General features: G+C 38.7%; 1 protein-coding gene across 2 annotated transcripts in view; it reads left to right on the plus strand.

Moving 5' to 3' along the window:
* The window catches only part of GART (phosphoribosylglycinamide formyltransferase, phosphoribosylglycinamide synthetase, phosphoribosylaminoimidazole synthetase), a 39,332-nt gene that overhangs the window by 24,221 nt on the left and 1,629 nt on the right, over positions 1-13,482 (plus strand). For both annotated transcript variants that reach the window (XM_005234375.4, XM_027782365.2), the window contains exons 12-21: positions 17-111; positions 1,284-1,393; positions 1,967-2,165; positions 4,329-4,577; positions 4,937-5,089; positions 6,236-6,439; positions 6,759-6,890; positions 7,501-7,631; positions 9,182-9,323; positions 12,386-12,501. In XM_005234375.4, coding sequence (XP_005234432.1) covers positions 17-111; positions 1,284-1,393; positions 1,967-2,165; positions 4,329-4,577; positions 4,937-5,089; positions 6,236-6,439; positions 6,759-6,890; positions 7,501-7,631; positions 9,182-9,323; positions 12,386-12,501 — 1,531 coding nt within the window. The remainder of the gene's footprint in view (positions 1-16; positions 112-1,283; positions 1,394-1,966; positions 2,166-4,328; positions 4,578-4,936; positions 5,090-6,235; positions 6,440-6,758; positions 6,891-7,500; positions 7,632-9,181; positions 9,324-12,385; positions 12,502-13,482) is intronic.

Below are 13,482 nucleotides of genomic sequence, written 5' to 3' on the forward strand. Positions count from 1 at the left end.
TTTAACGTTCTTTCAGAGGCCTGACTTACAAAAACAGTGGGGTAGACATTGCAGCAGGGAATACTTTGGTTCAGAAAATTAAACCCCTAGCTGCAGCCACATCGAGGTCAGGTAAGACTTGTATCTTCTCTTATTTCAGTCAGTTCATGGCAAGCAATAAAGCTTATAATTTTATCTTGATATGAAAGCTCATATTTATGTGTTCTGTGTGTTTCTAGCTTACACAAGAAGTCTGCAGTAAGCAAATGCCTGTGATTTCTTCAAAACTTACTTCGTTAAATTTACAGATTTGCTTCCCAAAATGACTAATCTATATCTCCTGAATGTTATGAATGATAGAGCATAGAGTTAAGCACTCTAAAAGGATAAATGCAAGCAGAAATCCTACAATTTAGTGCTATTTTTGATTACATGGATTATTATTTCTTGCAGAGTGAACTAGAGTTTTTGTAGATGGATGTTTAGAAAAGCGTACAAGATGTAGACTTCCTCAGAGACAGTAATACTTTAGATAGATATGGAAGACACATCTTTTGCTTGGTTAAAACAGAATCAATTAATCCTTTTTTTGTTGTGATCTCAGGCACATCTTGCACTAGCAGGTCCTTGTAATTCTCTTGATAGATTTAAAATATCATTAATTTCTGAAATAACCCTTTTACTTCAAATTAACTGATAACCTTCAAATAATGTCAGAAAAACATAGAGAGAAAAATATAAATACATATACACACACTAGTAAAGCTAATAATTTCTTATCATGCACAGTATTTTTCACTTATGCTTGTTTCACTTCTAGGATTTAACCAATTTTAGTTTTCAGGTTACCATACTTACCTATCACAACCAATTTTAGGAACAAGGAGTCTTAATATGCTGTAAGTAGCAGTATTAACAAAGAGATAAATTTCAGTTGGAAAATGCCTAGTTATCACCTGTTCCCAGGAGGCAGTGGGCTTCAGTCTGTTACCACAATTCCTTTTCTGTTTTTTGGAAAAATACTAAGTGCAAGTGTGAAATATATCAGTCACAGTGATTATTGAATGTTCAATCAAAAAGTTTTGGATTATTAGCCTTAAGTAATAACGAAAAAAAAAGACAAAGCAAACGTAAGAAGATTAGGAGCTCCTGTGCCTCTGTGAAGAGGCTCTAAATGTCAGAGAAGTTTCCTGGTGACAAAGCAAAGTCATGTTGACAAACATCGGAGAGAATTTGTGTTGGAGATCCTGGAGAAACCCATGAAAGTAAAAAATGATTATTTTTTCCTGTTTTCTGGCTGGCAGGCTGCAATGCAGAACTTGGAGGATTTGCTGGCCTCTTTGATTTGAAAGCAGCTGGTTACAAAGATCCGGTCTTGGTATCTGGAACTGATGGTGTTGGCACAAAACTCAAGGTAATATGAAAATTTATGTAAAGGAAGGAAAATAGCACAGAAGGGAAAACGTTTTAACAGAAAATATCAGTTGTCTTCTAGAAATAGCTATTTGTCTTTCTAAAAAGGCAATGAAAAATAAAATTGCCTTCCTTTAGGCAAAAAAAATCAAGAATACATTTGACTTCTGGCATGTAAATAACCATACTTGAAATGATGCTTCAAATAACTAATTTTTAATCTTAATTATGTAATCAGGGACTCCATTAAGGTAGAATCTCCACCCTCAAAAAGATTACTCATGGGGAAAAACATTTAATTATACGGTTGCTATTGTGTTTATGCAAACTGCAATGAAGCCCTTTCCAGTTCAATCCCTTTCCATAAAGTGCCTTTTGTACTTGTCAATTAAGGAAGTAACAGTTCCTAAAATGAAATGTTAGGAGAGGCTCACAGCCATGATAATAAATTAGGCTGCTCCTCAAAAAGCATCTAGAGGAACAGCATGATTTCAATCCTCTTCCATTGCAGACTCTCTGTTTGTGATTCAGTTTCTCGAAGCTAACCAACAGGTTCTCTCACTGTGTTTTGCAGATTGCACAAGTGTGTAAGAAACATGACACCATAGGTCAGGACCTGGTTGCCATGTGTGTCAATGACATCTTGGCTCAAGGAGCAGAGCCCCTCTTCTTCCTCGACTATTTTGCCTGTGGCAAACTTGATGTTGAAGTGGCTCAGGGTGTCATTGCAGGAATAGCTGAAGCCTGCAAAAAAGCAGGATGTGCTCTTTTGGGTAAGAACACTCTTCTTTGAAGGATATGAAAAATCTTATCCAATATCTTTATAATTGGTTTTAATGTGTTTGTTTTCTTACTCTGTTGAAGAATCTTAGAAAAAAACCCCAAAGCATCACATGTCTTTGTTTTCAGAGGACATAATCTCTACCCATTTAAAGGAGACAGTACAAATGATGCCATTAGCTCAGGAACTTGCACATAAATGTTCATATTCATTTATTTTCATTTGACTTTGCAACTCTAACAGCTACCTAGAAAACTAGCAATTTGTGTATTTTAATTCTTTGTATTTTTCAAGTAAATTTTAAAACATGCCAAATAGGTTTGTTTATTTTTATCCTTTATCCTGAAGGAAATCCTCAAGCTTTCCTCTAGAAACAAGATTTATATGCGTCACTGTGCATGCACATGTCCTTCTGTGTGTACATAACTAAACTTCGAACCTTTTAGCTGATTTTAACAAAACTGGACAGGAAAGGTAAAGATCTCTCAGTTGTGTTCCCACAAGCTTCATAAAACTAGAAGGCCTGAGAATGTTTTTAAGAATGCAACAAAAGCTTCAGCTGGAGCTCACTACTTCGGATACAGAAGTTAACCACAAGACAGAAACATAAAAGAAACCAGGTTTTGTTAGTTATAAAACTAATACCAAAATTATTTGTCTAGTGAAGACTTGCTGAAGGTTTATTTCACCAAGATGTTAGGACTCAAATTTAAACATTTTCCTTTTCAGACTTATAATACGAGTACTTAATACATTTTACTAACAAATTGTATATGTATTCTGGTATACAGTAATCTAGTTATCCATGAAAATGATACAGTATTTCATGTATTGAATCTTTAGTTTACATACATAAAGCTTAAAATACAGCTTTAACACTGTTCAACTCAATAAAAATATCTCTAGGTCAGTGAAAAATACATTCTTTTGTATAAGTCTTTAGTTTAGAAAAGAAGTACAACACAGGGTTAAATTTTAAAGCAACGAAACCCAGAAGTTCAGTTTGTTCACATAGGTTTTTTTTTTCCTTCTTTTTATATAAAAACAGACATGGAGAATTACCATGATTTTTCAAAAAAGACCTTTAAATTGACACTACAACTGACAGTTCAAGTGTCTTACTTTAGGTACCATTTTATAACTGGTAATACAGTAATTCTGTCCTTTTTTCCAGTTCTGTAAGAAAGTTGGTAACAGAAGTCTTTCCTAAGTGGGAGTGTGTCATTTTGAGGTAGTTTGCAAGCTTTGACCAAGAGGCTATTCATGTTCTCATTTAATTTCTTCTGCATGAACAGTTAGCTTTACATTTGTCTTAAGGTGTTCTCTCAGTTTATCAAATATAATCAAACAATTCATACTTCAGCCTAAGTACATGTTATGTTAAATCTTGCTATGAAATTTCAAGATTTTATTCCCAATTGGAAGACTTTATAACTACAAAGGGCTTTGGGTGTTGTAAAATTTATTATCGGAGAATAGCAAGCTAGGAAAATCACCCTTTCAGACTGCACTCTAATGAGGTCAGCCAGATAAAACATAGTTTTCAGGACAAAGCAAGAAGATGTTCTAATAATCAGGATATAAGTTAATAGCCTAGACAACAGTTCAGCTGCATGGATGGGTAGGACAGGCCCTCTTTTACAGTGTTCTCCCAAAACAGTCTATAAACCTCAGATGTTCAAAGTTGGTGTGATAATGATGGCCAGGCCGTGGGCAGGAGTGTCGGGCAAGATAGCGCTATATACAAAATCGTCATGAAGGCAAGACTAATAGCTGTGTGGTTCCTTTGATGCTCTTGTATGAATGTCTTGGTATCTCTTGCACCTTGTAGGTTTTTCATGGAGAATATTAAGCCTGGCAGAAATTTGGAAATATGAACAATTAAATATATGCTTTGTTTTTAAAATGTGAATGCACAGTGATTTGGTACTGGTTGTCAGAGTGAAAGAGGAAGTGTCCTTTCCCAGTCTGCTCTTGCTTGTTCAGTTGAAGGGCCTGTATTAAACACGTTTTTAATTATTTTTAATGTTTATTTATCCAATTAAAAAACCTAATCTGTTAATGCCTTATGAGTTTAAAACTTTGAAAAATTGCATGCCTACGGGTCCCACTGGTTTTCCAACACCCCCTTTCTGTTTCTTTTGGGTTCCCACAGGAGGAGAAACTGCTGAAATGCCAGGCATGTATCTACCTGGAGAGTATGACCTGGCTGGTTTTGCTGTTGGTGCAGTGGAGCGAGGGCAGATGCTGCCCCAGCTGGAGACAATTGCTGATGGAGATCTGGTTATTGGAGTAGCTTCGTCTGGGGTTCACAGCAATGGGTACAGCCTTGTGAGGAAGATTGTGGAAAAGTCATCGTTTGATTTCTCTTCTCCAGTTGGTGTCTCCGGTGATCAGACATTAGGTACCACTGATAATGTAGTTTCTTGCATTATAACTTGAACTTCTGAACATCACACTATCGTTTTATCTGTGCCTTTGCTTTTGTAACTTTTCTAAGGTGCTAGAAAAATTATTCCGTTATTTGACATGTTCTCATCTTGTTTTTTCCTGTGAATCACATATGCAGGAAAGAAACTAAGGGAGGGGGATAAATGACAAATTGTATGTTAAAAAAGGTAGATAGAACATTGTGTTTTTCTCCCTGGTACAATGCTCATTAGATTCCAGCAAATTAATATTTTGAGATTTCCTCAATTTAGTATTGATTAACATTTCTTTCTGTGCCGTAACTGGTCTTCTTTCATCTCTTTCCATTTACAGGAGATCTCTTGTTAACCCCAACTAAAATCTACAGTAAGACTCTGTTGCCTGTCCTTCGCTCAGGCCATGTGAAAGCCTATGCCCACATCACTGGAGGGGGCTTGCTGGAAAACATCCCCAGAGTTCTCCCAGAGTCCTTTGGTGTCGTTTTAGGTGAGGTAAAAAGACAAGCTGTGGAAACAGCCTCATGTTAATATGGACTGATGTGCAAGCCTGTGTACATGGGGCCATGTCAGCTGACTTGTGCTGTAAGAGGTGGACTTGTCTGTCTAGAAATGTTTGCTGAACCTGAGCCAGACAAAACACTTTGTAGTCTTAAGACTGCTACCCATCAAATTAACTTCCCCTGAAGGTGTTTTGGTTTGGATTTTCTAGGAAACTTTTTCCATGCTTGCAAAAATAAAACAACTTTAAAAGCAATCCAAAATGAGCTGTCATCATTTGCAATAACCTACAGAATTATTGCTAATTAAATGATATTCACCAAGTCTTCAGCATTCAGATATGTTTAATAGCTCAAGTACATCTCGTACTATTCAACATACCTTAATTAATCCTCATCATGAGCTCATCAGGTATGCTAGAAAGAGTATTTCACTTAGGGGGAAAGTGTAGTATGGAAAGGCAAATGACTTGCTAGAGGTTATGCAGTGTTCATTGGGTTGTAGAATAAATATTTATTTTAATAATTTAATAAAGAAATGTAGAACTAATATTGAGTTTTGCACTCCAGAACTGCATGTAAATCGTTCTCCCACTTGTCCACAGTGGACACTAGTATAGGTAGATGGGGATAACACCATTTTAAAGATAACATAACAAGAAGGAAGCTTATTGTTTTTGGAATTCCTTTGCAGTGGCTTGTCCAGAAGCATTTCTCATGCTGCTGTAAATCATTCTTACCTTGTTGGAATTGGGTGCAGTGTGAGACTGTTGTGACAGTTTTTAAGGCTATTGTTTTGGTACAATAGTTTCTCTAGAAGCAGAGTTGTCACCTTTGAGAAGAGTATTTTCCAAAGACTGCCTCAAAGCCCATTTTGGATTACTGATTAACGTATTGCAGTGGAACAATATGATTAATTTCCTCCCAGAGTGACACTTCCTTCTATTCCCAAGTCTTGTTCAGTGAGGAAGGAAAAAACATCGTGTTTCCATGCATGGAAGCTGATTTCACTCAACTTAATGCTGCTGTGGGACTCTGTCTGTGCTTTCCATCCAGATCTTGATACTCTAATAATTGTAGTATTTGTCCATTGGTAGTGATTGCCACGCTTCATTTGTATTTTCAATTTTCTTCAGATGCTCTTACCTGGAAGATTCCTGAAATCTTTTGCTGGCTCCATAAAGAAGGGAACCTCTCTGAAGAGGAAATGACTCGCACATTTAATTGTGGGATTGGTGCTGTCTTGGTAGTTCAGAAGGAGCTAGCTCAGCAGGTCCTCAAGGACATACAGAGACACGAGGCAGCCTGGCTGATTGGGAAAGTTGTCTCCCTGCAAAAAGGTTATTAAATTTTTATTTTCCTTAAAAAAAAAATGCAGAGCTAAACTCCTTAGCTGGTGAGTCTCCATGGAGGTTAGCTGAAAATCTCTTAACTGAAACTTCCATGCTTTTTTGCACAGCATATTAGAATGACAGTCCTTACAACTTCTTAGTCCATAGAACACGTGCTTAGCAATGTGAGATGTCACCAGAACTATAAATAATTAATGAGAAGTAAAGCAGTGCCATTAATCTCTTTTCATGGGAACTTTTCTCTCTGTTTCTCCTTTTATTTACATTTTGTTTTGTTGTTGTTGGTTTTTTTCCTCTATGTGTTCAGGCTCTGCCCATGTTAAAGTCCATAATCTGCTTCGAGCCTTGCAAGCCAATAGGTCACTGTCTCTGCACAGTCATATCCAAGGCAAAATCCAAACAAACAAAGTGAAGGTTGCTGTCCTTATCTCTGGAACAGGTGAGAGTTATATTCTTTCCTACAGTGTAAGACAGACTATTGAAAAAGGAACTTCAGCTCAAATTTAAAATCTCTTAAGTCCCTGCAATTCTCCATGGAGGCTCTGGTAGGCTTCTAACAGGCCTTCAGTAACAGGCAGAATATATTTTGATTAATTTCAGTAACAAACGGAATGATCTTTAACCTCTTCTGCAAACTGATAATGAATTGCATCTATGTTCATATTATCTAGAAATTTCTGCACATCTCCAGATTCAGGTAACCACTGTGTTGCACTACAGGGACAACAGCATTATTTTGCAAAAATATCAGAATTTCTTCTTGCCATATAGGTACTCCTAGGGTTTCCAGTATTCTCACTTGCTAAGAAGTAGACCATCATTCCAATTCCATAAATTGCAGTTTAAAAATGTAATTGCTAGTAAAAGCCCTGTAGCCTCCAGCTGTCAAATTCAGGTCCCAGTAAGATCAATTAAAATAGGACTATTGTTAATGGGTTTTAGATTGGGTCTCACCCACATTGCTGCTTATTTAAAACCTATTCTAGTTGTTAACTGTATTTATTGTCCAGGAACAACTTGATATTCATGAATAGTTTTTTCACTTATAGGCACAAACCTGGAAGCCCTCATAAATAGCACAAAGAAGCCTACCAGTTTTGCACAAATAGTTCTTGTTGTTTCTAACAAAGCTGGTGTGGAGGGGTTAAGGAAAGCTGAAAGAGCTGGTATTTCTACAAGGGTAAGTATTTCTCATCTTTTTAAAATTAGCCATCATTATCTCTGACTGTAGCAGGAAGGTACTGTGAGATAGTGAGTTTTGCTAGGGTAGGAGATGGTTTGATAAGGCCTTAGCTTTTCTTTTTTGGTCTGTCCTGAACTTGGGCCTTTGGGCAAACTACCTAACATGGGAAGCAAAGTACTTCCTTTTTTCCTTCTCAGAAATGCTGCCAGCAATCCTGATGGTTTTGGGAGCAGTCATTATATTAAACCAACACAAAACTTTCACAGTTAGAATTTAAACTTTGCCATTTATTTAGCTGCAGTGCATTTATGCTAAAGTAACAAGCTATTTTATCTGAATTTAATTTTAAAATTACATGCTGAACAGACATGGTAGTTCATTTGAAAGAAACAGAGAGGTCAAACTCAGTGGGACCTTCCACTGACTCCCTGGGCATTGCTTCAGGCTCTCCAGGATTCATTCAAAACAAACTGTTCCTCTTAGTGTCACTAGACCTAGCGCTGCATTGCTTTGCCCTTTGTGCAGTCATTTGTATTACAGATGTGAAATGTTACTGTTCTGACTTAGGAGCATTTTACAGTCACATTTCACTGATAATTACAGACACAGGGAAGATCTGGGCCCAGTGCAAGCTTTGTTATTAACTTGAATAATAGCAGGATCTGAATGTTAGTGCTGCTGTCTCTTATTTGGGAGTACACAAAGATCACAAGTAAAATATGTCCATGGTACGCAGGGGAAGAACAAACATATAATGAGGAAAAAATTATAGTCTGGGAGAGCTGATGGTCTCAGTGGTTAAGATGGAGAGTGAATGGTGAAACAGGCACTGAGGAGTACCTGCTGTGCCAGTTACTACCAGGTAGCTCCTGGCAAAGTTCAGCCCAGTCTTGAGCTGGGCTCTGTTCCTAGTGCCCTCTGCCACCTTTTCACCTAACCCGTTCTGTTATTCAAAACTAGTGTGGTAAACCTGGTAGGGATTAACAGGCACTTTTATTTAAAAGACTGGATGTTTTAAGTTATGTAGCACTGCCTTCTTCCTGCTTAAATTAGGGGATGTATCCTGGATGACAAATACATAACTCAAGTATATTGACCTTATGTGGCAGGGGCTGTTTCAGGAGTTTGCAATTAGCCTTTCTTTCAAGGTTTTGTGTTACAATTTTCAGCAAGATTCAAAAGCTTACAGCTATCAGAGGCCTTAAATTGTTTGGAATCATTGCAAGGCTTTAGGTTGTCTTAATGACCTACATTTGTAGGTTGTTAAATTGTGTCAGAATGCTGGGGCCTGCAGCTATGGGCCAATTAAAAAAAAATTCTTGTTTATTCTGATGATTGCTCTTTGGGAATAGGAATAAAGACTGCACTTTTGGCTGTTAGCTGCATGCATTCATGAAATGTTCTTGCTGTGGATGTGCACCCAACCTGAGCCACATGTGGAGATTTGCTTGTTTTTTATTACTCCAGGGTACCATTTCACTGTGCTCTTAGGGCTTTTAGATTAAATTGACAGTGTCCAAATTTCTTTGTCTTTTGGGTTATCACAGGTTATTGACCATAAATTGTACGAAAGTCGCACTGAATTTGACAGTGCAGTTGACAAAGTCCTTGAAGAATTCTCAGTTGAACTGATCTGTCTGGCTGGATTTATGCGAATACTGTCAGGTCCTTTTGTCAAAAAATGGGAAGGTAAGCACAGCATAGCAGTGTATGCATTTTAAAAAAAATTATTTTATAGCTTATCCTCAGGAAAAAAAATGGGAAAAATATAGAAAAGGGACCATGTTATTTCTAGGTTTGCAGGAAACTAGAGTGTTCCCATCTTGTGAGGAAAAGGATGAAAAAGAGAAAGGCTGTATTTTTCCCCTTCCCCCTATAATTTCTGCAGAGATTCAAGGAAGCCAAGGGCAAATACAGATCTTGTAGTCTTTGATTTATTAGAAAATATTTTACAATAAGGCTGTGAAGACTTTAGACCTCTGCGTATGTTATGTGCAGGGCAAATTGTTGCCTAGGCAGTAGATGTTGTTTGGGGAGAGGTGAGCCTCCAGCCACTGAGAATTCCTTCTCTGCTTTGGCTGCATATAAAACTGCAAAACTGGCCAGCACTATCCAGTTCCTGTTAAGAAGACCTTGCTAGTCCTCTGGTCTCGAATCCCAGGAGCTGTCTGAATCCAAGGGTGGCACGTTTCACAGGCAGATTCAGCTCTTGTTTGTCCAGAGTGTTCACAGTGTCTCCATTCTGGTCATCTACGATTTTTCCAGGTCTTTGTTAGAGGCAGCCTACTTCACCTCTGCCTACTCTGCTCTCCCTCCCCTAGTTGTTACATTCCTCTTCTTATCTCTTATTGTTTTGTTTAGGGAGTCCTGAATCACACACAGGCAGCTGCTCTTCTCACTGTTTGCGCTGCTTTGGATTCAGTCACGGTTACTTAAACTACTTCTTGCTTATACCAGTTAAGGCTGGTCAGCCAACGCATTGCAGCTTTCTGGGCGGCCTTTGTTTTTCACATGGTGACTTTTGAGCTAGCTGGGTGTGTCTGTCACACAGGCCTTTTACACCTGAACTGCTTTTCAAACCTCTTTAAAATCAGGGGAGTAAACAGGCATTCCTAGGAGGCAATTCGTTTTATGCTATTTCTGTCAGCTAAAGTAAGTCAGATGAACTCTTTTTGGTTTTTTCCATTCATTACAGAGTCCAGAAGATGAAGGTGTTGGATGTCTGGTGTAGACAGCTGTAGTTAGGAGAGAGGAATCCCTCACTGCAAGAGATGTGTATTGAGTAGAGTATTTGTGTAGAGGATAGAAAAGAGCTTTCTCTGGTGCAGAGATCTTGTGCAAATGAAGGATGAGCTTAACTCCCACTCATGTAGGGAGGACTTCCAGTACTGATGATTGCCCTGCACACTGCAGGATTTGTTACATATTTGACTGCCCTGGGAGCAAAAGAAAATATTTTCTTCGGTACAGGATGGGTAACTCATTTTTTAGATGTCCAGAACTGAGCTTGAAAATAGATACCTACCTGAGCTCTGACCAAGGGTATGCTTCAGCTAGGTCTTAGATATGGGCTCAAACATTCAGTCCAGCTCAGGGATCTGTGCCAGCTAACAGGAGCCTGCTGTAAAACTCTGACCCAGACATGCCTAGGCACTGACTACCCTAAATTACCCATGGGTAATCAATTCTTGCTGCTGCTCTCTTAAAAGCTGTTACGTTTTCTTTCTTTCGCAGTCACGAGGACGTAGTATGAAGTTAGTTGTGAAACTCTTGCTTAACGGCCCTGAAATGTTAATTTTGGATCTTAAAATAAAGGACACATGATAACTAAAACAAAGCCAAGCAAACAGAAAGCCACATTCCTTTAGAGCCGTTTCTGGTAGAACGTAACGAGAAACTGAGGAAACTCAGAAGTGCAGAGCGTTGTTTCCAGCTCACTGTCCCCAGTACCTTTTCACTCAGGCAGCAGACAAGGAGATGCTGATGCTTAAAAAGGGGTATTTTTGAGATACAATACACATCTGAGATATTGTTGAAGATCAGTTGATACATTTACCTCTTTAAGTTGCATGGGTCAGTATCTGCACAAGTTATTGCAGTGAGAGTGCGGGTTTCATATGGTGCTGCCAGAAATGGCCTTCACTGCACATTATGAAATCATAAGCCTCTATTTTGGTACACTGCTGCCTCCGCCAGCGTATGTCAGCTCAGTCTCGCTGCTTGGCATTTAGGTGGTGTTCAATGAATCCTGATGACATACAGTCTTCCTAAACAGGAGGCATGCAGAGACAGCGTGGGTGTAGCATACTGTGGTATAAATAGTATTGATGGCCACTTTTTTTTTTATCCTGTAAGGCTTTGTACTGAATCCAAGAGAAGATCTAGGGCTGTCAGGCACCTTTTGACTTCACTCTGGTTCAGAATGGGCAGGAAGAGTTGTCACAGACATATTAGAAGCAGACGGGGAAGTCTGGCAGAAGAAAGAAGGTTTTCTTACCGTTTAACCATCGCATTGCTGTAGTGGTGAGACCCTGAGGTCATGGGCAGCCACTCTCACTTACTGTACGTCTGGGTAGGAACTCAGGTATATGCTTTCTCTTTTAAGGGCAATGTATGGTACAGGCTTCCCAGGGTTACAGCCACGGTCACACCTGGTTGAGCGTTAGAGGTTACCTTCAGGATCCCCCAGACAGCTTTCTGCGTGGAAAGTAGCAGTGGTAGACAGGTGCTTTTCAGAAGGGCAGAGAGAAGGGCTCCTATGTGAGCAGCTGTTGTCTTTTATTAAGCCGAAACAGGTGTGGAGGAAAAGTCCAGGCTAAAGAATTTTTGCCTTGTCATGGGAGCGGTGAGTGGGGGTGGAGTGTCTGTTACATCATTTTAAACTGCACCAAGTTTCTTCTGGGTGCTGAGTTTGTAAGAAGGAGGATTGTGCTTGTGATCAAAGAAGAGAAGAACAACATGCTGAGGGAAAGGACAGCTACATCAAAAAACTAATTATTATTAGTCACTGGAGAAATATGCTTTAGCCACGCAATTAATTATAACTGATTGCTGTCTTGATTTTTCTGAAATAGTGAGACATTCTGAAATGCTTTGGGTTGGTTCTCTGTCACTGTCATCATAAAGTGAGCATATGTGAAAGTCATGAAGAATCTTTTTCACAGATTTTTTGTTCTTCTGTTGATTATGGTACATGGAACACTCTGGTAAGGCTGAATGCTGTAAGTAATGCCTCACTTACAATTTTACAGGAAAAATACTGAACATCCACCCGTCTCTACTGCCTTCTTTTAAGGGAGCAAATGCCCACAAATTGGTGTTACAAGCTGGAGTCCGAGTCACAGGCTGTACTGTACACTTTGTAGCTGTAAGTACTTCCTTCTCCCTCCCTTTACAATTTATTAGTCTTAAGATTTTCACCTCAGAGCTTGCTTGAACACCATTATACTATCACATTTGATTACCTTTTCTCCTTTGTTCATAACATTATTAGACAATACAGTGCTTTAGTTTGCTGTCCCTGGAAAAGCAACTGGAGATGAATAATCTATACAATAGTTTAAGCTTCACCTAGGTTAACTTCTTCCCTGAACATCCTACTGCTGCCTTCCATCAGTTGGAGTGGATGTACTAATTCCTATAAGGCCTTGGCTAACCCAAAATATTTACACAGCAGCAACAACTTAGATTTTATCAGACAACCTCCTTATTTGTTGCTCAAAAGAGAAAAAATAAAAAAACAAAATGACACTAGAAATGATACAAGAAGCTTAGTTTTCTTAGGAAATAATCCCGTGTTTGTGGGAAAAGAAAAAAACTTGGCAATTTATGTTAATCAAAAACTAAGAAAACAAAAGCCAGAGATCTCTTGACTTGGAAGGTGCACATTTTTATCAGTTCAGGGAGCATTTTTTCCCATCTTGTTCAGTTCTCAGGCTTGACAGTAACCGTTCTCCCTTCCTCTGCTGCATTCTTCAGATTATCTTCCCCTTTTCCACTGCTCCTGAAATCTGTTCTCATGTTTTTTCCTTGATCTTGGAAAAAAAGACAAAAGCTATTTTTCCAGATAGAAGGAAAAATTGCATTCCTTTCTTCATGATACGACTTAAGAGTTTCTTCTATGTGTGGCAGTGTACTGAGAAACAATAACTAAACAGCAGGGATCTGCCTCATTAATATGCAAAAGAAAGATCTGCTGGGTCCTCTAGTCCGGCTCTGTGCCCAGGCTTGGCTAATTCACTCTTCTGAAATGAAATGTCATTGTTTTGTCCAATTTAGCCCATCATGCCCCCTGTTAACATGGCTTTTGTGGTTTTCTGTAGCAGAAATGTTGCTTGCTGGTGTTCTG

This window comes from Falco peregrinus, chromosome 4 (genome assembly GCF_023634155.1).
Source record: "Falco peregrinus isolate bFalPer1 chromosome 4, bFalPer1.pri, whole genome shotgun sequence".
NCBI lineage: Eukaryota > Metazoa > Chordata > Aves > Falconiformes > Falconidae > Falco > Falco peregrinus.